This window comes from Primulina eburnea, chromosome 1, assembly GCF_022965805.1.
Source record: "Primulina eburnea isolate SZY01 chromosome 1, ASM2296580v1, whole genome shotgun sequence".
NCBI lineage: Eukaryota > Viridiplantae > Streptophyta > Magnoliopsida > Lamiales > Gesneriaceae > Primulina > Primulina eburnea.
This window is the reverse complement of record NC_133101.1, coordinates 59015803-59041017: the sequence shown is the minus strand read 5'-3', so window position 1 is coordinate 59041017 and position 25215 is coordinate 59015803. Positions and strand designations below refer to the sequence as shown.

General features: G+C 31.7%; 1 protein-coding gene and 3 long non-coding RNA genes across 4 annotated transcripts; 3 read left to right on the top strand and 1 right to left on the bottom strand.

Moving 5' to 3' along the window:
* The first annotated feature begins 2157 nt into the window (after positions 1-2157).
* Positions 2158-7748, top strand: LOC140834782 (P-loop NTPase domain-containing protein LPA1 homolog 2-like). Its single transcript, XM_073199911.1, has 8 exons — positions 2158-2494; positions 2619-2788; positions 3661-3986; positions 4464-4545; positions 5096-5506; positions 5612-6355; positions 6548-6655; positions 7071-7748. The coding sequence occupies exons 2-8, from the start codon at positions 2630-2632 to the stop codon at positions 7452-7454; spliced, it is 2214 nt and encodes a 737-aa protein (XP_073056012.1). The 5' UTR covers positions 2158-2494; positions 2619-2629; the 3' UTR covers positions 7455-7748.
* Positions 7749-8531: 783 nt separating this feature from the next.
* Positions 8532-12923, top strand: LOC140834776 (uncharacterized). Its single transcript, XR_012118757.1, has 4 exons — positions 8532-8668; positions 8931-9032; positions 11603-11648; positions 12560-12923. It is a non-coding gene; the product is annotated as an uncharacterized lncRNA (long non-coding RNA).
* Positions 12924-15097: 2174 nt separating this feature from the next.
* On the top strand, positions 15098-18371 carry LOC140834771 (uncharacterized). Its single transcript, XR_012118756.1, has 2 exons — positions 15098-17166; positions 17216-18371. It is a non-coding gene; the product is annotated as an uncharacterized lncRNA (long non-coding RNA).
* Positions 16721-17508, bottom strand: LOC140834765 (uncharacterized). The gene is made up of 2 exons (XR_012118755.1): positions 17386-17508; positions 16721-17295 (listed from the first exon to the last, which is right to left on the bottom strand). It is a non-coding gene; the product is annotated as an uncharacterized lncRNA (long non-coding RNA).
* Positions 18372-25215: the final 6844 nt, after the last annotated feature.

Sequence of the window (25215 nt, the reverse complement as noted above, 5' to 3'; positions counted from 1 at the left end):
ACATTTTGTATTTGGATAGATGTATTTTAAGTTACAGATTTCAAATCTATATAAAAAAATAAAGTAGTCTGCATTTGGATCGTTGAGTGAATTTAAAGTTAGAGGTTTCAAATTCATAATAACAAATCAAATTTTTTTGTTTCACAAAATTCATTTGACAATGAATTCAAATCCCACCTAAACTGTTTTTGGAGTTATTGTGATGTATTCCAAATTCATCCCAATATGGTTTCAAAACATATATCCACCTATTTCCTCAAATACAAACCATCTTATACAAACACAACTTCAGTTTATTTGGGTAAATCCATTTATAAAAATTTCAAATAATTATTTTTTAGTTATTGTACATCTCAACATAATAAAATCATTTTGAAACTTCCTTCGAATACTTAATCGAATCAAAATATTTTCATCTAAACAAAACTATAATATATTTGAGATGTGATTTTGAAATAAAATTCATTAAAATAATTTGTTCTAAATGCAACCTCACCCAATTTGAACGCTCTCGTACATATTATTGTTCAAACCCGCGTGTGTAAATTTTCCCACCAATTGCCTTAGTTTTCCAAATAGACAAGAAAATGACGACCCTTTCCAAAGTCTTGACATTCACACCAAACTAAAAAATTTATTGTGAGATGGTCTCATGAATCTTTATCTGTGAGATTGATCAACTTTATCGATATTCACAATAAAAAGTAATACTCTTAGAATAAAAAAATAATTTTTTTTATGGATGACTCAAATTAGAGATCCGTCTCACAAAATACGACCTATACGAGACAATCACATAAGTTTTTACTAATAATCAATTATTACGTCCACGTGTAACAATCATGAATTTTTATTATCATTTTAATTTTTAACAACAATTTATCAACAAAAATAGTTTAAAATTAATCAGAACGGTGCAATGAATGAAACCTTGGATCTCTCCGATTTGAGAAGAGATTGGTCCAATCAGAGTGTGTATCGTAAGTTCAATGGTTTGATTACATTATATTATATTATATAAATAAAAAATACAACTTCATCGCAACAAGAAGTCTCCCGTTTGGATGAAAATAAAAAATAAAAAAATAGGTCTTTTGTCCGATAGTTTCACGAATTTTTTTCTGTGAAACGGGTAAATCTTACCGATATTCACAATAAAAAATATTTCTCTTAGCATAAAAAGTAATATTTTTCATGCATGACCCAAATAAGAGAGGTTTTTGCAAATAAAAAACGCTCTTTCAAAATGAAATTTAATATTTCTCCTAAAATAAAGTGAAAAGTTAAATTAGAAGTTACCATAGGTCCAATCCCATAATCAGTGGAGCTTTTTACCTCTACGGCAAATTTTATGAAATAGTCGTCACATATTTTATTTAGGTCATTTTTTAAAAAATATTAATTTTTATGTTAAAATTATTAATTATTATTGTAAATATGTATATGATTGATATATTTCACAAATAAAAATTCATAATATCGCCTCATAAATTACTTATTTATTCCTGAAATTAAAGTAGAGAGTCCCTTTCCATGGCTTCCCTGTGAATTTTGTTTGGACAGAAGTCAGGGAGAGCTTATTATTTTGTAAAAATATTTAATAATAAATAAACTAAAATTTTTATCAAATGCAAGTTTTTGGTAATTATTTAAATTACACGTATTTCTCTATTTATAGATATTTTTCCTCCCGTGATGCGTTTGTGAACAAATCCTTCGTTTTAAGTTTGCATTTTATAATAACTTGGTTAGTAATTTATTATATAATTTTTTTTTAAGCAAGGCAAGTAATTTATTTTACCAAGAAAGATGTGAAAAGTTAGTATAATAAAATAGATGATTTATAGTTAAGATGAGTTCTTTATATTCGAGATCTAATTATATCAATTTAAAAAAAGTTAAATAAAATAATCCAAAAAATATTTGAAAAATTATATTAAAACAAAGAAAAAACTTGTGTGAAATAGTCGTATTTGTTAGACGAATATCTTATTTAGGTCATTCATTAAAAAATATTACTTTTTATGCTAAGAATATTATTTTTTATTGTTAATATGAGTAAGATTGACTCGTATCACATATTAAGATCCATGAGACAGTCCGACTTAAAAAACAAAGAATGACTTTATATTTTGGGATTTTGTGTCCTACAAAAAAGCAAGAGGTCCCTATGTTAATCTAAAATTACAATAAGTGCCACTCTCCTCATCCTTTCTACAAATAACTATCTATTCCCAGGTCCCAGCGAGCGATTTCCGTGTATAAATCTGACCCGAATCGGTGAATTCATGTGCTGCTATATAGGCAGCTGGTGTTTGACCCCGTTGGACGAAGAAGTTGGTATTCACCGAAGCAAATGCCGTTGAAAATGGACAGATCCATCCGAGAACTGCGTTGTTTTGCCTCTGCTTTGCTCCCGAGTCTCGTTTTTCGTGCTTTCTCTCCAACTGTCGCTTGAAACCCTAGCCGGAGTGTCTGGATTTACCTTCTTAAGGTTTGGATCCGTTACTTTTACGAACATGCATTGTTGTGTATGGTGTCTTTTCGTTGATTTTGAATTTGAGCGATGTTTTAATTTTGGGGGTGTATTGAGCTCTGTTTGCATGCGGATTGAATAGGTTCGGGGGGAATGGCGGTGGCGGAGGGGGTCACGAAGCTGCTGTACGTTGTAGTGGTGGACGATGATGCGGTCGTTCGGAAGAAGGATTTACCGTCGTTTCGCTACACGCGTTCTGTTCTACAGAGCTCTCTGCAGCTCATGGGTTGCAAGGCTCGGCATGCCTTTAAGGTTCTTTTTTATTATTATTTTATTTTAGAAGATATTTTAACTTTCCTTTTCAAAGTTTGCTAGACCTGTGTTGTGCATGTGTGTTTTTGGACACATGCATGACTTTTAAGATGTAAGTGTGAACCACGTGTGCGATTGTTGTCTTTCACCCTTTGTCGTATGATGATCGATTGGAAATTATGGTGAAAAGAAAAATATTGATTTTCAGATATAGAAATTAGGGACAGAACTCAGGTATTTTTGCCTGTTAGTTTATCTAATGTTATATTCTTAACACCCTCGATATGCCATTTACTGAGTCTTTAGTTTGTGGATCAGTGTATCCGAGAACGGGCGTGCTTTTTTTATCATTGTATTTTAGGTTCATAAATTCCTGTTGTGGTTTTTGTCAATTGTAGTACATTTAATCAGAATATCTCATGATACGGTTCTTAAAGTAGTGAAACAATGATGCACATCTGGGCTTATGCTGTTCGATGTGTTGTTTTATAATATTCAAAAATGATCCATGTGTCACGGGAATCTAAGTTGTGTTTTTACCATTCTCGTGAAAGTACATAATCGTCAGATCTCTTATCATTTTGATCAGTTGAAATCTTTATTGGATTATTTATTTGTAGCAGTTGGTGTTTCAGTCATTTGATTCAAACTTGCAATAAGTTGCTTTATTTTTCTAAACAAACGTGTAAGATATATTAGATTCAGGAAATCTCGAATTTGCTAGCAGAATTTCATGTTTTTTCTCAAGAAATGATCCCATGTATTTATGTAGTGCAGTCCAAACATGGATATCTTGGTGTTCTTGCGCCTATCCTTTGCCTAATTTCTTGAGCTTTTTTCGTTTGTAACTCTGGCCTTCCTAATTTGTTCAGGTTAGTCAAAGGGTATTTGAAACGATGAGGCAGGAAGGGTCGGCTGATAAGTTGGCTTCAGCTTTTGTGGATGTATCCCTCGAGGATGCTAAAATATATCCTTATATGGAGACAGGATGTAGCGCTCATGCCTCCTTGGATAAGGCAAACTCTGATCAGTTAGCTCTAGAGGAAGATAAAGGCAAAGGGGAACCATTTGAATTGTACAAAAGGCGCACCACTGTGGTTGTTAGAAGAAATTTTTTCCTAAATGTTGTTGGTGGAGCTCTTTCTGAGTACAAGTATGTGGGGCTGAATCAAAGGGCTGATTTAATATTGGCTTGCAGGTACTGTTACCATTTTATGCCCATCTTAAACTAAATATGATATTTTAGGTTCAATTTGAAATGAGACGACTATTTGTAAAGAGAGTCTTTGTATCGTTGCTGGCAAAGATATTGGTCTAGCATATTTTGCATTTTAATAAATAATAATAGTGCTTCTGAGATTCATCATATCACTTGAGAATTTTATGTGTCTGCATGTACTTTCACAAGTCACAACATTTTTAGATGTGATATCCTCGCATTGAAATTTTACAACTGTTCTTCATTTAGATTTTTAGTGGCATACTTTATTAGCCAAGTCCGAGCCATGAAATATTAACGTACTTATGGGTGTGAAATTCACTTATTAAAATTGCGGTGAGATATTAAGTATTAAATTTTGAACGTGCTCTATTATTTTGTTTTGTTTTGTTTTTGTTTTTTTATACTTTTAAAAGTTCTTGTAATGTTTTATTCTGAGCGTTTGCCTAATTTCAGAATTCGAGAAAGAAAGGAATCTTTGACGGTGTTACTGTGTGGTACTAGTGGCTGTGGAAAATCTACTTTATCCGCCTTACTGGTATGTATCTTGTTGCCTTGAGTTTGGTTTCTGGTTGAGTTTCTTTTATTTTGTTTTCTTTTCATTTTTAGCGTCTTAGCTTCCGCAAGTTTTTTAACTTTTACAGTGTCACAGACTCACAGTTGTATGAAAATGTGAGTCAAGTCAATAAATCAATGTCTTTTTACAAGTTTTGTTAATCTTTTGTGACACGCTCTCTTTCATCAAATTGGATGTTTAGAAAATATTTTCATGAATATTCAGTATAATATGATGTGAGATAAGCACATACGTGCTTTTTATGGCCGTACAGGAACTTTCTATTTTACCTCAGCTGTAATGTGAGTTGTGAAAATCTGACAAGTGAGTTTTAAGTGTTGAGAAAATAATGGTTCTTGCTTTTGTCTCCAAGCCTACCTATGACGATTCTAACTTATTTATATTTTATGACCTTAATTCAGTTATAAACTTATAATGCACTAATTTCTGTACCATATATGGATGGTTGCTCTACCGATACAAAGGTATGTGTGCTCTTTTTCATTTGTTAAGTTATACACTATTCTTTCAGGGAAGCAGGTTGGGAATTACGACTGTTATATCTACTGATTCGATTCGGCATATGATGCGGAGCTTTGTTGATGAAAAGCAAAATCCACTACTGTGGGCCTCCACCTATCATGCCGGGGAACATTTAGATCCAGTAGCTGTTGCAGAAGCGAAGGCCAAAAAGAAAGCAAAGAAATCATCCGGCATTTCAGCTGACTCGGTTGGCAAGGATGACGCCTCTAGTATTCTAACTGGAAAATCCGAAGGATATATTTCTGGTAGGGATGTTATCAGTCAGAAGCAGATGGTAATTGATGGATTCAAGGCACAGAGTGAGATGGTGATTGATAGCCTTGATCGATTGATTACTGCATGGGAAGAACGGAAAGAATCTGTAGTGGTGGAGGGTGTTCACTTAAGTCTCAATTTTGTGGTAATGGTTTTTACTATGCATTAGTTCTAGAAAATATGTGCAGAGTCATGCCATGTCTTTTATATGAGAGGCCAGATTTGATTATGATTGAACTTTGCCATGCAGATGGGGCTCATGAAGAAACACCCTTCAGTTATACCCTTTATGATTTATATTTCAAATGAAGAGAAGCACCTTGAAAGATTTGCTGTTCGCGCAAAGTACATGACACTAGATCCTGCAAAAAACAAGTATGTTAAGTATATACGAAATATCAGAACAATCCAAGATTATCTATGTAATCGGGCAGATAAACATTTGGTGCCAAAAATAAACAACACTAATGTAGATAAAAGTGTAGCAGCCATTCATGCGACAGTTTTCAGCTGCCTAAGAAGGCGGGAAGCAGGAGAGCAGCTTTATGATCCAATCACAAACAAAGTAATTGTTGTTGACGAGGAGTACAGGAGTCAGTGTATTGCCAATTCCTTGAGTTCTAAAGGAATGTTTCAGCTGATCCAAAGGCAAGGTTCTAGTAGGCATTTGATGGCACTTTTGAATGATGATGGTTCTGTGGCAAAGGCATGGCCAGTTGACATGATAGATGACAATGGCAAGCCCATTATTGGTTGCTCCACTGGGAATGGAATTGGAACACCTGTGTATGGGCCGCTGCAGGTTGGAAAAGCAGAACCTGTCAACCTTCAGTTTGGTCACTTTGGTATTAGTGCTTGGCCAAGTGATACTGGGGGCACAAGTCATGCAAGCAGCATAGATGAATCAAGAGGTGAGCTGAATGACAATGGCAGTAGATACTATTCATCCTGTTGCAGCTCACCAATGATGTTGTCTGATGGGCCTGCCAAAGAAGTAAGTTATAACATCACCAACTACAAAGTGAACTTAAACCGTGAAGTTGGCTAATAATGTGAAATTTTGAACATAGTTTTCAAACATAAATATGCTTCCAATAGGTTGGGGCATGGAAGTTTAAACCTATGATGCCAGCGTGGTTCTAATCGTTCTCTTTTTTTCCCTTTTTTACCTTTGTCCTTTTCACAGCTCAAGGAAGAATTGTCCGTTGATGATAGTGAGGAAGATATTGAGGAACCACCTGAAGCAGACAGTGACGAAGATTTAAGTGATGAGCAGAAACAGCTCCAAGAAGAGGTAGGAATATTTAGTCGGAAAATTTTCACTTTACACACTACATTCAAGAGATCCTTCGCGTGAATTTTGTGTTACACTGTGACAAGGTAATGGCAAGTTATAGCAACTGGGTAGTGTTTGCAATCTAAAAAAAAAGAGAATATTTCCATTTATAAGCTTCATAATTTATGGAAAAGTCTAGTACTTGATATTGCCATTTATAAGATTCATAATTTATGGAAAAGTTAAGTACTTGATACTGCCATTTATAAGCTTCATAATTTATGTTATAAGTTTATAACTAGTCTGATAACTCTTGTACTTGTTTTTGCAATTTGGATGTAGTTGATTTCATTGGTTTCATTGTTTTTGTGTCAATGTGTTTTCTGTTTGTTTGTTGTAAAAAAGGTTTCTCATTGCTTGTTATTTATCTCAGTTGGAAGGGTCTGTGGATGAGGGATCAACGAAATCAGATGAGGAGTATGACGATCTTGCAATGCAGGACTTTCCAGAAAGTGGTTACGCCTCAGATGACGACGAGGAATTTGTCAGTAAAATGGATTCACACAAAGTGGTGTCCTCTGCTTTAGGAGACCAAACAAACGAAAATGGCTTTGACGACCTCTTCGAGACGAAAACTGAAGCCCTATCAGAGTCACTAAAGCATGCGACTCTCACGTCTCCTTTCAGAGATAACACCGAGAAGAGAATACCACCACCTTCCGTGGGCCATAGATTTAGGAAACGGTCACTGAGCATCCCTTCATTTGGGAAGCGTGGAGCTTCAAGTACAACCACTAATGAAGCAGTTGGAAGGTAGTGGTGCTGTTTCCTTGGATATACCCTTCACTTTGACCGTAACTCGAAGGTCTTTTGATCTTTCTTCCTCCCGTTTCATAGCTTTGAGGCATTGTTAAGACACTGTCAGTAGACATAGCTAACTTGTTTCCGGAGTTGGGTGTTTTGTTACTGTTAGCATTGAGGACTGAGGAGCTCGGACTGTTGAATTAGAGATTTCATAGGCAAATGTATTTTCTTTTTTTGGAGGTACATGTTAAGGATGTAAATATTGGTGTACTTTTTGTGGAAGATTTAGATAAAAAGTATTTGGTTACTTCTCCTTGTCTAATAACAAAATGTTCAGAATCTCAGGCTCGCGTATCATACATCTCAAATCATATTTAACAAAATATATCAAAGTAATCCATTTCTGCCCCTGTCCGTATACGATAACACTATCGCATCAGGTATTGAAAAAAAGTCGATCAAATGCCGTTGATGCTTTTTAGGATTTAAATTTGAGGGGTATTTGAAGGAAGAATATGAAAAATGATTGTCAATATCTCAAAAAATAACTGTTGAAGTTCAAATAAATAAGGAACTGAGGTTTGAAATCGATCAACGCATCTATTTCAATGCAACATTTTTGTTCATTGTTCTATCACGGGCTTGCAAACTGCGTACTCTCCAAATTTAAATATAACAATTGAGTATCTGTTATCATCATTTATTATTATCTATATTATTATTATTATTATTATATTATTACTAAGTTTAAGATAATTAGAGTAATTAATTTTTGGTTTTATAGTCTGTTTTAATAATTATATATTAATAAAAAATGTTAAATTTTAATATAAGTTACATGTAGCTTTTTAAACAATAAGTAGTTGTAGGTTTAATACATAATTGTGTCTTTTTTTTTCTTTTATTTATTTATTTTTTTAATTTATATATCAAAATTATAGTGTAGTTTTTTGTTTAATTTTTATTTTTCATTTAAATATAAAATAAATTATAAAAAATATTATACAAATACGTATGCGGTGCACTAGTTATTTATTGTGTTAGACGGGTAGATAAGAAAAAGAATTAAGATGGTAAGCCAATAAACAAACAAAAGTTGTGGTATGGCAAATATTATGTACTCTATCTGTTTTCTGAAACTTAAAACGATTTGTTTACGAAAAATAAATAACAGCTAAATTACGGAGTGTTCTTGGGATGTAAGCTTCTTGGCAAATGAAGACCTGGGTGAGAAATTCATTTTTCATATGTACTGTTTCTGTCGTTTTTATTTAACTAGTACTTGATTGCAATTTGCAATAACGAATGTTCATTTGGCTAAATTTGACTGATTCATAATTTTTGTAAAGCATTTATTAGTATGGATTTTTAAAGAATTTTAGCAGACGCCACCAACCAGATATTTGGGTTTCCACAGAGGTGTTTATCTTCATTAGATATTTGTCATTTTGTTAAAACTCAAAGTTGATTTATCATGTTCAAAATATAGATGAACTATTGGAGCAATTGAAGAAAGAACTGAATGCAGTAGAGGGAGGAAATGCAAAGATTGAGTGTGAAATGATGGAGCTTTTAAGAAGATGCGTGGAAGGTGAGAAGGCCTTTCTTTTATTAGTAGTCGAGTAGGTGCGAGGGTGCCCCTACCCTCTCAGTCTAAAAATATACATATTTTTACGTGTTTGTTTTTAATATCTAAGTTTCACCAGCTAAACAAATATTTCCTCCCGTCGGCCCCTAGCTCATCCCCTCACCCCAAATAATGTGGTTTCCGATGAGAATTATTTGTTGTTGGTTGGTTCTGCTGATAATGATAAATTGGAGTGCGGACAGGAGAAATTAAGTTGTTCCTTGGACTTTATGGAGTCACAGGTCATGTTTTTATTTTGTGTTTGTTGTCATGCCTTGTGTTTTATTGCACTGTCTATTTTAAATATTTTGTTGTGATTCTCTCTGTTACGAGCTACTGAAACAGTGATATGTGTGTGTGTGTATAAAGGCAAGATGTTAAATGCACTAGTTGCATGTCGGAGTAGGTATTTTTCTCATGAAACAAGCATAAGTAACAATCTGGAGGTGGCTTAAAGTCTTGCACTCAAAACTTGTACTGTTGATATGAAGTATATTTTAAAGCTACCATGCAGCGATTTTGAACCTTGAATTTTCATGTCCTAACCAGATAATTGAGCTTCATTATAGCTGCTTGTTATTGATGTATCAAGACCTTTATCTATCCTAATATTAGTGTCCATGATAACCTCATATCATTTTTTTTCCCGCATGTTGAGGGAATGCAAGGCGAGGAAAGGTGATTTGAAAGGAAGGAACCACATACACTTTGTATTTTACTCTAAGTTAGTTGTATGACGTATACTTTGTGGTCAACACAGCCTCTGTAGTTTGTCTTGAATCTGTTTCCTGGTTATCATCTGTCAGTACTTCTGCTAAAAACTTTTTGTTCATGGCGCAAAGACTTAACAAAGAAAAACAGGACAAACAAACAGATGTCTCTCATGAGGCAGCTTATAAGGACCATTTCAAATGCACATGACTCTAGTTTTGAGGTTTATTTATTACAGCATTTTCCCTTTCTATATTTTGTTTACGAACTATTACACAAATTTTTCCGTCATGTTTCTGTAAAGGAATATCTTTCTATCTCTGAGGTTAAAAGTTTGTTTTCCTCATGTGTGAATTTCTTTCGCACAGTTCCACCTGCAATATTGTAACACGACCATAATTTCTCAGTTATTCTACTTTAGATTCATGGTGGTTTTGTCTTAAACATGGATCTTTTTGTATTTGCGTTGAAATTGTTTTGTTGAAAATTATGGATGATATTGTAATTAAACCATTTCTCTAATTGATGCATTTCTTTTTTGACATGCTAAATTGGTTTTTAAGTAAGTTGTTTGCCTTTTTGTTCCCCCTTAAGATGTTGGAACTCAATCACCGGATTGAGAAGAACAAGACAATCTTTGAAGTCATTGCAAGATCTGGATTCAAATATTCAGAGGTTTTATCTTTTCAGAAAGAATGGAATCCATTATTCTTTTTTAATCCAAGATCTGACATATGATTACTCTTGTCTCCACATGTTTGAAGCCGCAGAGAAAATTGAAGATTTATTGACTGGTCTCAGAGTAATTTAATTTGAACGAAACCACATTAGGTTGTCCTTGAAAATGCACATCCCAAATTTAGAAAGTGTATTGTGCCAGCAAGAAATAGGTGTCATTGAGCCTGAACTGAATCATGAGCTGATAATAGAAATTATAGATGGAACCTTTGAACTAAAGAATGTTGAGGTAAGGACATTTTTAAAGTCATTGAAGGTGATGCATTGCTCAATCAAATGTGTAGTAAAAATATTCTTACAGAAACTGAATCTAATACTTGAAATTAGTTACCAGTGTACATAATTTTCACATTAAGTTCTTTGAAGGTGTGAATGCCACATTAAGTCTAAATAACACAAGTGTTGTTTCGCATATGATCCCCGTAAGAAAAATTATTCAGTATATTGAATGAACTCAAACATCACATTTATCCTGTTATACATGATCATTGCCGCAAACCTGATTCCTTAGTGCCTGATATTTGCCTATAAAACTCTTTCTTGAAAATTATTGCTCTTCTCTCTTTTAAAGTTGGATGTCTATAACTTTATTGACTCTACTCCTGGCTAACATCTGGCTATAAATAGAACTCACAACATCATATTAATTGATATTGTAGTCATTTCTCTAATTTTCTTAGCAAGGAAACCTCACCTTGAAATAACATTCTATCTTACAAGTTACAACATTTCATGCATTTCGAGATTTTTTCTTATGTTCATGAACTTTAAACCTAAGCTTTACACTGTAATGATGCTAAGAGCCATAGTTATTGTCGTTTAGGCAATCTGATGACAGAAAAACTCTGTATTTGATGTTCTGTGTTTTGTTTATCTTGTGGTTCTTACTGGACATTTACTTTGCCTTCTTTGTCAAGTTCCTCTGTTTTTCTGTAACCTTGTTTATCTTAAAGTGATCGAAAGTTACTTTTGAGATAGTAGTTGAAGATGACCTCACAAGTTATTGTTGTTGTCATTTTTAAGATCATCACTAGTTACATTATTCTTATATTTGCTGACTTGGATATGTCTGCAAGTTTTCCCAGATGATATATAATTAGGTGATACTGTTGATGCTGCAAAGTTTTTCAGGTTGGTGCTTTCTTTGATTCTTTGTAGCTTTTCATTTTTTTATATTTTTATTTTCATGTTTACACAGACTCTAAACCTTTTTTATAAGATGGACTGCCTCTAGGACTGTAAATTTCCGATATTTATATGGATTCTAAGCTTGACAAAAGTTAAAACTTACATTACCTGGTGAAGATAATAGTTAGGCCATATTTGATGAAACCTTTGAGTGTGATTAGAGGTGTTTGCTATTTTATACATATTACTACGCAACAAATATGTTTGTTTATGGAAGTTACTAAATGCTAATGGCTTTGGTGCATCGTGTTCAAAATGAAGTTCATTAACAAATGCTAGGAGGTCCACAATGGGGCTTATGGATTATGACTGATTGCAAAATCCATATAAAAGATAATATCCTTAATTTGTTAAATTAGTTTGTAAAATACGCATGATTGACGAGATAAAAAGTAACTAGTTGGCGGCAGATGTGATCTCTTTTCTTTGATTAATATCCATGCCTGTGTGAAGAGTTTGTTACGGCGAATGAGGTAGACCTAAACTTGAGTAAATTAAGCATCATATAATTATTTTGAACGATAGATCCATGTGTCCTCCATTTTAATGATGGACTCCTGATAAGTATCAAATTTAGCTTTCTTTTCATGACTTTCACTTTTTTTTCCTTGTTTTCTGTTCTAATCTTTGAATTCTACTGTGTATTATCCCTTTGATTTTGATGTATGTATTGTGCCAAATTACATCACATTCTCATTATTGTTTGAGAAAGCACTTTGCTGTTTAATTGCATAGGTGTAAGAGCTCGAGCCAGCACTCCAAAGAGATTCCTTTGGCTGGCCTTTGCAATGTATTGTGGTGAGCAGTATTATTGCTTGATTCTTGGCCTGATCTTATGTGCCTATAATTTGTAGGAATCAGCGAACTTGTTGAATGCATCTATATGTGAGAATATCTCAAGCTTCGTGGATGAGAATGAGGAGATACTCACGAAGAAAATGCACGCAGAATTTCAATATGATGCTATCCCTACTAAGTGAATGATTATGTATGTTTCTAACCTTGTCTGGCTGTGTTGGAACAAATTTTTATGTTTAATTTGGTGGAAGACCTCTCCTTATTCTAGTTCGAGTTTGTGTTGTGCCGTATCTTGGATGGCTTCAGACTAACATACTATATCTTGCTCTTCCATTTTCGACAAACCTAAACAGAAATGTCTGATCTATTATTGAGTTGGTAACCAAGCAAATTATTTGCTCTTGATAAAGGTGGATCAAGTTGGGGACAATCTATGTATATATGTATGTATATATATATATATATATAAAGAGGTGGCCAAGAGATCCGCTCTTTTTTTGACTTCCCAGAAGCTTTGGTTACAAAAAAGAAAAAATTGATTTGATCTATACGTTGAAACCTACCAAAAATGGTCCCTTTGCATGCAAAATCTCTTCTTTTTACTCGTCGTTTTTATTCCAAATAAAACGTATGCGGCTAGGCATCTAGGACCAGTGGACCACCTCTATATTCCCTAGGAGGACCACTGTACGGCTTTTCTTTATTTTATAATAAAATAAAAATAATTGAGTAATAATAATAACAATAATTATAATGTTAATATTATTTATACTCCTATCTTTATTATTTACAAATTATTTGGGTATCAAATCATGATGGGTGTACACATAAAAATAGAATGCATTTAACATAAATTGGAGTTTTCTATAAGGGCATTTTACTAATCACACTCCATTTTCAGTTTTATTATTTTAATAACAAAAAAACCCTTAATTACTCCTCAAGTCTTAAAATGGTAATGATATCTCAATATTTGGTAAAATTTATCAATTCTACATTCTATTTTAATAACAAAATTATTTAAAACGAGTTTTGAGATTCATTCGATGAAAAAACGAAAAAGAAAAGAAAAATCGGAATAAAAATTAATATTGAAACTACTAATTGGTTGTTTGGTATTTAAATAAAATTGAATCTTCAAAATTTTCTTGTCACTTGGATTTCCTGATTAATATTACTTGACTTATTTGCATGATACAATTTTTTTTGTAGCTCTATTGTGTTTATTTTTAATATCATTTTGATTTTTGTCATCTGAATAATATATATATATATATATATTCCCCACACCAACGCCCACTCACAATATAGAGGGGTGTTAACACCTATTTAACACCCCATTGTAGGTACTCTTATGGAAGTGATTTTGTATCCATACTGTAGATAAATTGAGATCAAACAACAGAATGCAAAATTTCCAAGATGTGCAGGGTGTTTCATTGTTCGATAAAATTTGTAAATCTACCTTTTCTATCGGCATTTTGTATTCATCTTTAATATTTTTGTTTGAACTTCAAACAGTGGCACAATTGTATAAAAAAAGGTTTATATAGGCTGTTAAAGATTTATAGGACACCAACCGAAACCGGATTTTATATCCAACAGCTTCAATGTTTGATTTTTCAAACACAAGATTTACCTTCAAACACCCTGCACATATTGGAAATTTTGCATTTTGTTGTTTGATCTCAATTTATCTACAGTATGGATACAAAATCACGTCCATAAGAGCACTTAGAATGGGGTTGTAACACCTATTGAACTGTGAGTGGCCGCCTCTGTAATGGAATCTATATATATTATATATATAAATAGAAATGGAGATGCAAATAACTAGAATATTATATATAATATAATATTATTAATATATATAAACTAATAAGAAATATATTATATATCGACAATATTTTTTATTTTAATGAGGATATTAACATAATTTATAGGAAAAATTATATCGTGGAGTGACATATTTTAAGTCTTTATGAGACGGTCTCACGAATTTTTGTTGATGAAACGGGTCAACGTAACGATATCCATAATAAAAAGTAATACTCTTAACATAAAAAGTAATAATTTTTCATGGATGACCCAAATAATAGATATGTCTCACAAAATTAATAAAATTCGTGAAACTGTCTCACACAAGTTTTTGCCTAATTTTAAATAGATATTGTAAATTTTTGTAAAGATTCTTGCTTAGGTACTTTTTAATGATTGAAGTTAGTAACTGATTTTACTATTAGTATTCCAATAATTTAAAGAAATTAAATAATTAAGGGGTACTTTTGTCAACTTGTAGAATTAAAAATAATCGTGGAGTGCGATTAGTAAAATATGAAGCGTAAATATCACTTCCTTTTCTATAATAATAATAGTAATAATTAAATTGAATGACATTGAATGTTACATATTTAACCAATGTCAACATTGAGTTTGGTGTAGGGATACGAGTGAACAACTTGGTACTATGTCTGGGACTTGGCTTCCTTCTTGCCTTGCGTTTAAGATCCGTACTTGTTTTTCCACCGACTTCTGACCAATTAATTCATACCTCCAAAAGATAATTTTGCTCGTAAACATATAGCAATTTTTACATCACTATTAATATTTTCTTTGGAAAAATTCCAACAATCGTGCTCTTATAAGCTGGTCTAATTAGTTATTTAATTAGATCAAAATTAGTTTTTAGTACAATAAATTGACTCTTTTTCAAGTTATAATTCAATTTTCGATGGATTGTTGATATACCGCCAGACATTATTGACACGAAATCAGATATTGCAGACATTTCCAAGGAGATATCAATACTTTGGTGAAATCAACTACATATGAAATGAGTTTAATCTCAGCAATATAAGATTCATAGATGGAGAAATGAGAAAATATTTAACAAATCATGGGGACAAACTTTCGGTTAATTGCCAGACTCGGTTAAGTTCCATGTATGGTAATTTTGTGACCACGAGTTGAACCGTACACTTCCTGTCAGGCAGTTTAGTAGGATTTTAGGGTTTAGAGGATTAAGATGAGTAAACAAAACAAAAAAAACAAGTGATGAATAATATGTTTTGATCACCTGAATAGTTTTGGGCACAAGTAGGGGATTCTGCACATGGAGCTCGTGAGTGAAATATGATTTCGCGGTTTTCAGAGTTGAAGTCTCCAAGTTAGTCTATTTTATTATATTGTAGTCTAGTTAATTTTATATCAGAGTCCTTTCACTGATCAGATGGCCCGTGTATTTGTATGGTTATTTGAAGTTGTAAATGTGAGTTTAGATTTAGTTTTGTTGTTGTGAGTCTTGTCGGCAATATTTTAAACTGCTGATTATGAATTATTAGTTTTCGTCGATGATTAATTTTTCAAAATTTGGTTTTGGTACACTAACTTTTGATTTGGTATCGGATAAGTCAGCATTTTTTGGTGACATGTCATTACTCTGGAAAAATAGGACTGAAAGCAAAAAAAAAAAAATGAATCTGTGTAACAAGATCAAACTTTAAAATTAGGTGGACTAAAACACACAACGAAAATTTTAATGGATCGGACCAAAAAAAGTTATTTTTCGTATCCGAGTCGATGGTGACAATTCAAGTATAAGAACCAAAATGCTTCATGTTAATCATATTCTAAATCAATTTCAAGCACTTGTTCCACACATTACTCAAGGTTTTGAGAACTCTTGAGATCTCTCTCATTATCAAATGATATTTCAATCTCACACGCGTTCATCGTTTTTTTTCGAGTTATAAATAAAGTCGTGTTTTTAAGACAATTTATATACATATTTTTGCCAATATGGATAGCTGTGAACCTTCGATGATTAGAGAATGAAAACTTGATGAAGGAAAATTAATGGAATTCTTGATTCATACATGCTTTCAAGGATATAACGTTTTGCCCACAACTTCTTACATAATGTACCTAGAATTACATGCTTTTAAGGATCATTGGACACATACATACATACATGCCATGCCGATTGTACGAAACGAGGTCGGTCTCATTATTTTCTTGCTAATGAATGATATTAACAAATGAAAGTAAATTTCAAAACAAGTACAATCAATAATTTTACCATGTATATATATGAACACAAAGGAAATTCAATAAACGAAGCAGCAATCAATAAAGGACTTGAAATTTAAAGTTTCATTTAATTTATGAAGAATTATAGGTTGCTCTATGATTGAAAATATTATGTGGGAATTATGGGATTTTATTGTCGATTGCTGCTATTACTTTTCTTTTTCTGTTAGATGTGGAAACTAACCAAATGTAGAAATCTTGTATCAAAAAATAGATGTAATTGGGAGAGGCAAAGGAACAGTAGCATTAGGAGTTTAGAAATTGATGAAAAAAACTTTTCGATGAGGAGGAGTTCATATCATGAGTAGGCAAAGTCGCGCGATGGTCTGAGTGTAGGTCCAAATGCACCGCAGATCGTGACTGCTAGCTTGTGGAAAAAGCAAGACCCGGCCATTACATATACACATTACTATCATGTTGAAATTTACGAAGAAATGATCGAGTTTCAAGAGAAAAATCTCAACTTTTTGTGAGAGTTTTTGTTTGACATATAATCAAGTTTGAATCTCCTCCAAATAAGACAAGAAAACATTATGAACGGAAAGAAAAATAATACAAGTAATCAATCATAGTTGTTACCTCTTCACACAGAATTTGATCTTTATTTGCTGAAATCATTCGAGTTTAAAGCTGAACTCAAAATGAGCGCTTTCCGATTCGATTTTTCCTTGGATTCACAATTGATACGGCAACAAAGTAAGCCCTGTAAAATCAGAAAGAACATAATGTGTAACAAGCATGAAATACTTGGTACTTATGAGGAAATTATGAAACGAATTACAAGTATATTTACCCTCCACGACGATGGATTGATTTTCTTGATATAAGGAAAAAAATGAACTGTACTCAATAAAGTTCCGTGAAAGATTTTTCTTCAGAGAGGAGTGGTAAAAGATCTGTATTTAGAATGGAGTTTCTTCAAACAGAACCAACTCAGTTAATTAAAGAACAAAATAAATTAATAAAATATTCAGTTTACACAAAATACCAAAAATCCTACTTGTCAGAATCATATCAAGAGCAGGGAAACTGTGGGTTTTGCTATCTTTGATCCAACGTGCCTGAGACCGACCCTTTTAGCTGGCTTTGTAGTCGTTTATTCCCGATGCAGCATCATCAAGATTCTCATCAAGTATCAGCTTCGGTACTGAACAGGGACTGATCCAAGATTTTCTTTCATAATCAAGAAAAAGATTTATCGAGTTTAATATTGATCAGCTCCATGTCTTTGCATGTGAATCTTGAAGATGCTACACCAGAAAACTACGACTGTATGTGTAGATCCATGCATAAAACTGAATCTTCAGGATTTTCAGAGAGAACCCTTCAATCAATTTCATCTGTCAATGGGATTCTTAAGAAATATGACGGACAATATACAAGGATGCGGCTTGAGATTGGGGTGAGATTTAAAAGTTATGTTCGTAAAATACACAGTAGCTAGCACACAAGAATCTTTGGTCTTAAAAATCGAAGAAAAAGAGTAAAAAAAACAACCCTAGTGGGGGGAAAAGAAAATTAATAAAATCAACAGACTAGATCAATGAAGCATAAACACCCGATTTGATGGATTATAAGATTTAAAAGCTTCCAATCGGATTCATTTGAGAATCAACTGATATCAGATAAATCCATCCACTCTTAGCAGAAAGAGAAATAAAGATGGATTCATATTCTGATATTGATTGGCAGAATTTGCATCTTTGACGATGAAGGTAGAAAGAACCACATAAAAAAGACTTGAGAAAATTATATACTTTGGAAAAAAAACGAAGCAAATTCCAGAAGAATATCCATAAATCAATGAAAGAAAGAAAGAACAAGAAAACGAAATATCCTTATAATGATCTAAAATTTGAGGGATCCTCAAATATAGTTCAGCCACTGAATTAAGCTGAGCTTGATTGTTTTCTGCGAGGAACAAAAGCAAAAGGGGGTTCTTTGAAGAAAAGGGTCAGGGAACTCACGCTCTGGGGAAGGTGTTTCTTGAATATATAATACACACACGTATGTATATATATATATATATATATATATATATATATATATATATATATATATATATATATACACACGAATTTATGTATATCTATCTATGTGGTGGTTTGGGTTAGTGAGTATTTATTGCACTTTTTTAATATTTAACTTTTTAACAAATTTTATTTATTTATTTTTTGTTTGCACCTCTCTTTTTCCAAACCCTAATCTTGTTTGGTGTGTCTCTCCACAGTAGAGATGGCCGGCTACGACGTGGGCCGTTCATAATTACGAGTTCACTTGAACCACACAACTTTGGACAATCAGTGGGTCAAATATGGTGCGGAGAACATATTAGTTCGTCGGACATGTGAATATGAGGATGGCAGTCGCTTTGAAAATTATTTTTTTCATATTAAGAGATTTTTAGGGGAATATTACAAACTTCGTCTCGCAAAAGCTTGATTTTAATCTCGTAAGTCGGTGTCCTTTTTCCATTTTTATTTTTTTTTGTTAGTGTGCTAACATGACAATGATTCAGATTGTGATGATGTTAACATCAGACATGGTTGACGTTTTCAGTGTCACTTCAACGAAAAAGATATAAAAGTGAAAGTAAAGACCGTTTTACTGAGCTACGAACTTTGATGATTTACATAACCAAAAACTAAAATTGGGCTATTATATATTTTGAGGAGTATTATAAATATACTACATATAATATAATAGAGGATAAAAAAAATACACATTACATAAATATTTAATATTAAAATAGAGGCGATTACCTTTGTTGTCCCCCCCTCCTCGATCCCTCTCTATAGTGTTCGATGCCACAAATCCACTCGTACTATCTCAATCACATCTCTTAATCAATAAAAAGACTTATTATACACCATAAACAATTTAAATAAAAGAAAAAGATTTAATTTTCCGAGCCCTACTCAATATGTAAAAGGACTCAAATGTACATTTTAATAATGGCAAAAACTTGTGTGAGACGGTCTCACGGGTCGTATTTGTGAGACGGATATCTTATTTGGGTTATTCATGAAAAAGTATTATTTTTTATGTTAAGAATACTACTTTTTATTGTGAATATGGGTAGGGTTGACCCGTCTCACAGATTAAAATCCATGAGACGGTCTCACATGAGACTCACACTTTAATAATTTGATAACACAATTTTTTAGACAAAAACTTGTGTGAGACGGTCTCACGGGTCATATTTTGTGAGACGGATTTCTTATTTAAGTAATCCATGAATATGTATTATTTTTTATGCTAAAAGTATTACTTTTTATTGTGAATATCGGTATGGTTGACCCGTCTCACAGATAAAAATTCGTGAGACCGTCTCACAAGAGACCTGCTCATTTTTTTTTATTAATAACATCTCCACTCAACCAAAATAAAGAGTTAATTTAACGACATGAGATTGTACAAAAAATAAAGAGTTAATTTAACGACATGAGATTGTACAAAAAAAGAGTTAATTTAACGGTATGTTAACCTCATTTAAATGTTATTTCAAATGATACAAAAAATTTCAAATAATAATTATATTATATTAATAATTTTAATAATTATTCAAACACTAATATTACCTAATTTTAATCATTAATTATACAAAATAACATTGAGAGTAATAATATTTGAGCCTCTTGCTAGTTACGTAATATCGCAGAAAACGGGGCAGCTGGTAATTTATTTATATTTGTGTCATAATAATAGGATTAATTATAAATAATTTCAATATGTAAGATTAAACAAATGTACTAAAATGATAAAATTGTTTATTCACATAGAGTAGTACCTTTTTTAATCTACATATTGTTTTTCTAGTAATAGTACTTGAAATTAGTTCCTTAAAAATGGTTTTTAAAAATATCAAGTGGAAAATATTGAAAGCAATATGATATAAAGTTACAAAAAATCAATAAATTTAAAATAATAATACATGAATAACTTTGAATCCTAAGTTTTGATGATTTATTTATTTATTGATGAGGAAAATTAATTGTTTATATTGAGAGACAATTGAAACATAATGTTATGTATACTATTGTGTAGTTTAAAAGAATTGAACACCATTATCATTGATTATATTAATTTTCTATCAAGTGATGTATAGCTCTATTCTACAATCGATATCAGATCTGATATGACGTGTTCAATTATACGAGCAGTTTTCGCTACGAATTATTAAAAGTAAAATTATTTATGGGTAATAATTGAATCTTTCGGATAACTCATTAAGACAAAAAATTGTGTGAGACGGTCTCACGGGTCGTATTTTGTGACACGGATCTCTTATTTGGGTCATCCATGAAAAAATATTACTTTTTATGCTAAGAGTATTACTTTTTACTGTGAATATCGGTAGGATTAACCCGTCTCACAGATAAAAATTCGTGAAACCGTCTCACAAGAGACCTGCTCATCCATTAAACCAATATTGAGCTATTGTGTTATTTACTTAATTTTTCTTTTAAAAAATAGAGTTTGTCTGTTACAAATTGCCCATGATTTTGTTTTATAAACACATGATCTAGCATACTTATCTCAGATTAGAAAAGGGTGTAAAGTAGACCCTACCCTGCGGGCACTGCCCGCAGGGTAGATCTAACGGCTCGGAAAAATCTGATGCCAAGTTTTTTTTTTTTTTATACATGATGGTGGGCCCGGATCACTCATGTGGAGTGTATCCGGCCGGTCCCTTCCCCGTGCAGGGCACTGCCTGCACGAGCAGGGTGAAGTACTCCTAGAAAAGGTAACAAATACTCAATTAATAATATATTTAGTTTAGATTCTGATATCATTGATTAGATCATAGTAAGCATGATTGATTCAATCCCCTCTCTCTCTTTTCCACGAGATAATTAACAAACCCTATGGTGTAGGCATTTCTTTTGAAAACAAAAGAGGCTATCAATGTGTGGACCAAATAATTGAAAAAAAATCAACTTGATTGGACAATATGTGGGCCTTAATTAATCAACAAATAATTTCCTAAGATTGTAAGTAAAAAGATAATAATTTCGTTTGCCTTTTCTTCTGTGGTCAAGAACTCAAATATTAATACATGAAATTAATATACTTGAGAACTCGCAATCACTATCTTTTAGGACAAAACTTGTGTGAGACGGTCTCACGGGTCGTAATTGTGAGACTGATCTCTTATTTGGGTAATTCATGAAAAAGTATTACTTTTTATGCTAAGAGTATTACTTTTTATTGTGAATATCGATAGGGTTGATCCGTCTCACATATTAAGATCCGTGATACGGTCTTACATGATACTCATTCATCTTTTAGTGTGTTAGTGGAGAGGATTGATCGCATGACCAGTGATCAAGTATTCATGTATTCTACCAACTCGAATACTGTGTAGTTAGTGGGTTTCATATTTTAATTAATATTTGATAATATTCACATTTTTAAAAGGAAGATTTGATTTGGCTAAATGGTAAGAGCCATTATTTTTTGGTGAAAATTTAATATATTCAAATTATATGTATAATTTTTTTAATACATTTTTTTCTCTTTTAAACATTACTTGGAGAATTTTATATAATACATGTGAATTTTAAAATAACAATTAAATCATTCAAAAAAAATTAGGAATATAAATAGTACCAACTTTTTATATAAAGCTATATGTTAATTTATCTCTAATTTTTATACATTTTTAAAAAAAAGAATAAAATAAGAACGATTTAGTTATTTTATCTAAAAGTTTCTACCTGAATAGAGGACCCATTTCCGTACAATCTGATGTGGACTGCTCGGAATTTGCATTTTCATGTGGGCCAACCCGACCCTATTCTTTTTTCCTTTCAGATAAACAAATTATTTGGGCGACTATTTTATTCTCTTACTATTTCTTCTTTTGGGTTTTCAAAATAAAAAACCTACAATTAATTAAAAATTAATTTGATCGATTTATATATATATTTTTAAGTAAAATTATATGAAATGAAAAATATAAAACTTCCAATTCGTTTAGGAAATATATAATGATATATGAAATGATAAAGGTTTTAAATTTTATATATATATATATATATATATATATATATATCTCAATAAATACCAACATTTCTATCAATGTGTATGACTGCCATTGTATCACATAAAAGAGATGAAAAGAAATAATTAATATCTCATTTATTATTTTTTGATTTTTTGGGCGAATTATTGCTTGTTGATTTTAATTTTAAATGATTGGTGCGTTTGGTTTCATTCATTATTGTTTGCATAATAATGGTTCAAAGGCATGGATGCCGATATAGCAGCTTCACTCACCACACGCCCATTCAACCGAATAATGATAATATCAGAAGGCTAGCCATGCGAGGTGGGGTTAGGCTAATCTCGATATATATATATATATATATATATATATATATATATATATATATATATATATATATATCAAAAAAAATCACTTTGTTAGAAAGCTGGAAATTTAAAAGAATTGTTGAATAATTCGACTTTTTTAGTCGAATATGAGATTGAAATGTGGAATGAAGAGTTATTAGAATAACATGCAATTTGGTGAAATATCGAGAATATTTGGACTAAGTTTTGGTAATTTAAATCAGTAAAGTTGGATTTAGCAAATAAATCAACTTTAGAAAATTTTGGAAATAAGTGGATTATTTTAGCTTTGATTAGAGAATTATAGATATAATATTGGACTTTGAGAATTTTTGAAATTATAGTTAAATTGGTTAAATTAATTTTTGTTATTGGTGGAGTTATTCGGTCTTGTGAATATTTAATCATTTTAAGCCGATGATTTTGAAGGAAAGTTGATAGTTGTTGCCTTGTTGGTCCATTGTTAAAAGATGGTATAGACATTTTAGTATTTTACAATTCAGTAATATACGATAGTAACGTATATATTATGTTTTAAACATACTTATGTGTTGTTAATGGTTGTTAATGTGATTATGTGGATTATATTTGTTTGCTAAATGTCTTGTTGATTATATGTTCATTTATTTGATATATTTTACTGCATTTAGTTTAGAGCATGATATTATGACATACACATTGACTCGTATCATTCTTGTTAATAAGGGTTATGTTATATTGTATTTTAGACACACGTGGTTATTTCGGAATCAGCGAGTGACTTTCGAGTCTAGTTCTTTCCGAGAGTGAATATATGATTGTCTATTTCTTGATGCATTTTATGTGTGATACACATTTTAAATATTGACATCATACATCGTTCGTTATTTTACTTTCATGTTGTATCGTTATCAGTTATATGGAGGCAGAGTTATGAGTGTTTATTGGGACACAACACGACATACATTGAATACTTGATAGGGAATTTTAGTTTCACTGACAATGTTGGTCCCTTGTGTGTTGTTGCTCGAGCATTATTTTTGTTGTTATCGTACCGTTTATTGACTCATATTCTTCTGGTGTTATTGAGCCATGTTCATGCATTGCATATTTCATTTCATTAAATGTTTATGCATTATTTATGATTATCGTTATTATTGTTTAATTGTTTCATATCAGAATCATAAACTCCGTATTTTTTTTATTGGGAGCTACTTTGGTTGTTGTTTGGAAACATGATAGGTCATCTGAGTAGTTTTGTAGCACAAGGAGGATATTCTGCACGTGGAGCTCGTGAGTGAGATATGATTTCTCTGTTTTCAGAGTTGAAGTCTCCAAGTTAGTCTATTTTATTATATTTTAGTCTAATTAATTTTATATCAGAGTCTTTTTACAGATGAGATGGCACATGTATTTGTATGGTTATTTGAAGTTGTAATGGTGAGTTTAGATTTAGTTTTGTTGTTTTGCGTCTTGCCGGCAATATTTTGAACTTCTGCTTATGAATTATTGATTTATGTCTTGTCGGAATTTGTGAGTGATTATTTTTTAATACAACAGTGTCATCTTTGAGTCATATTTCTTTTACAAGTATTTAAAATTTTCATATGTCCTATTTACGAGGAGCTCAAATTTTTTCAGGCATTGAGGTCCATTTTAAGTGTTTTAAACTATATTTTCATATTTAAATTGAATTTATATTAATCGATAATTAATTGACATTATAATAAATGGACCTCACAATAGATATCGCTGAGATATCATACACCTATTAGATATTATAAGCATATTAAAATTGTACATCATTAAATATTTATAGAAAACTATATGATCTCTTAAAAAAAAAATTATTTTTGGTCATATATTTGTAATTTTGATATTTTGCTCATTTATGTTGTCAAATTTCAGTATTAGTCCACTATATTATATTTTTTTACAATTTTAGTCATTTCTTCATATTTGATGTTGATGTGATGCTGCTGTGTGTATTGTCATATGAGCACCCATGAAAAAAAAACTAATATTGTCAAAAATTGAAAAATACATTACGAATACAAAAATTTTATAAAATAGGAGACCAAAATTGCAAAAATGTGAATATATAAAATTAACTTATCAATCAAAATTAATCAAATATAAAATTTTTAATATCCTCGTGTCATATAAGATTATTTATACATGAAAAAACTAAATGATGTAAAATTAATCAAATAAATTTATTAATATTCTCGTGTCATATAAGATTATTAGTACACGATCATTCATATTCATTATCCATTATAAATTC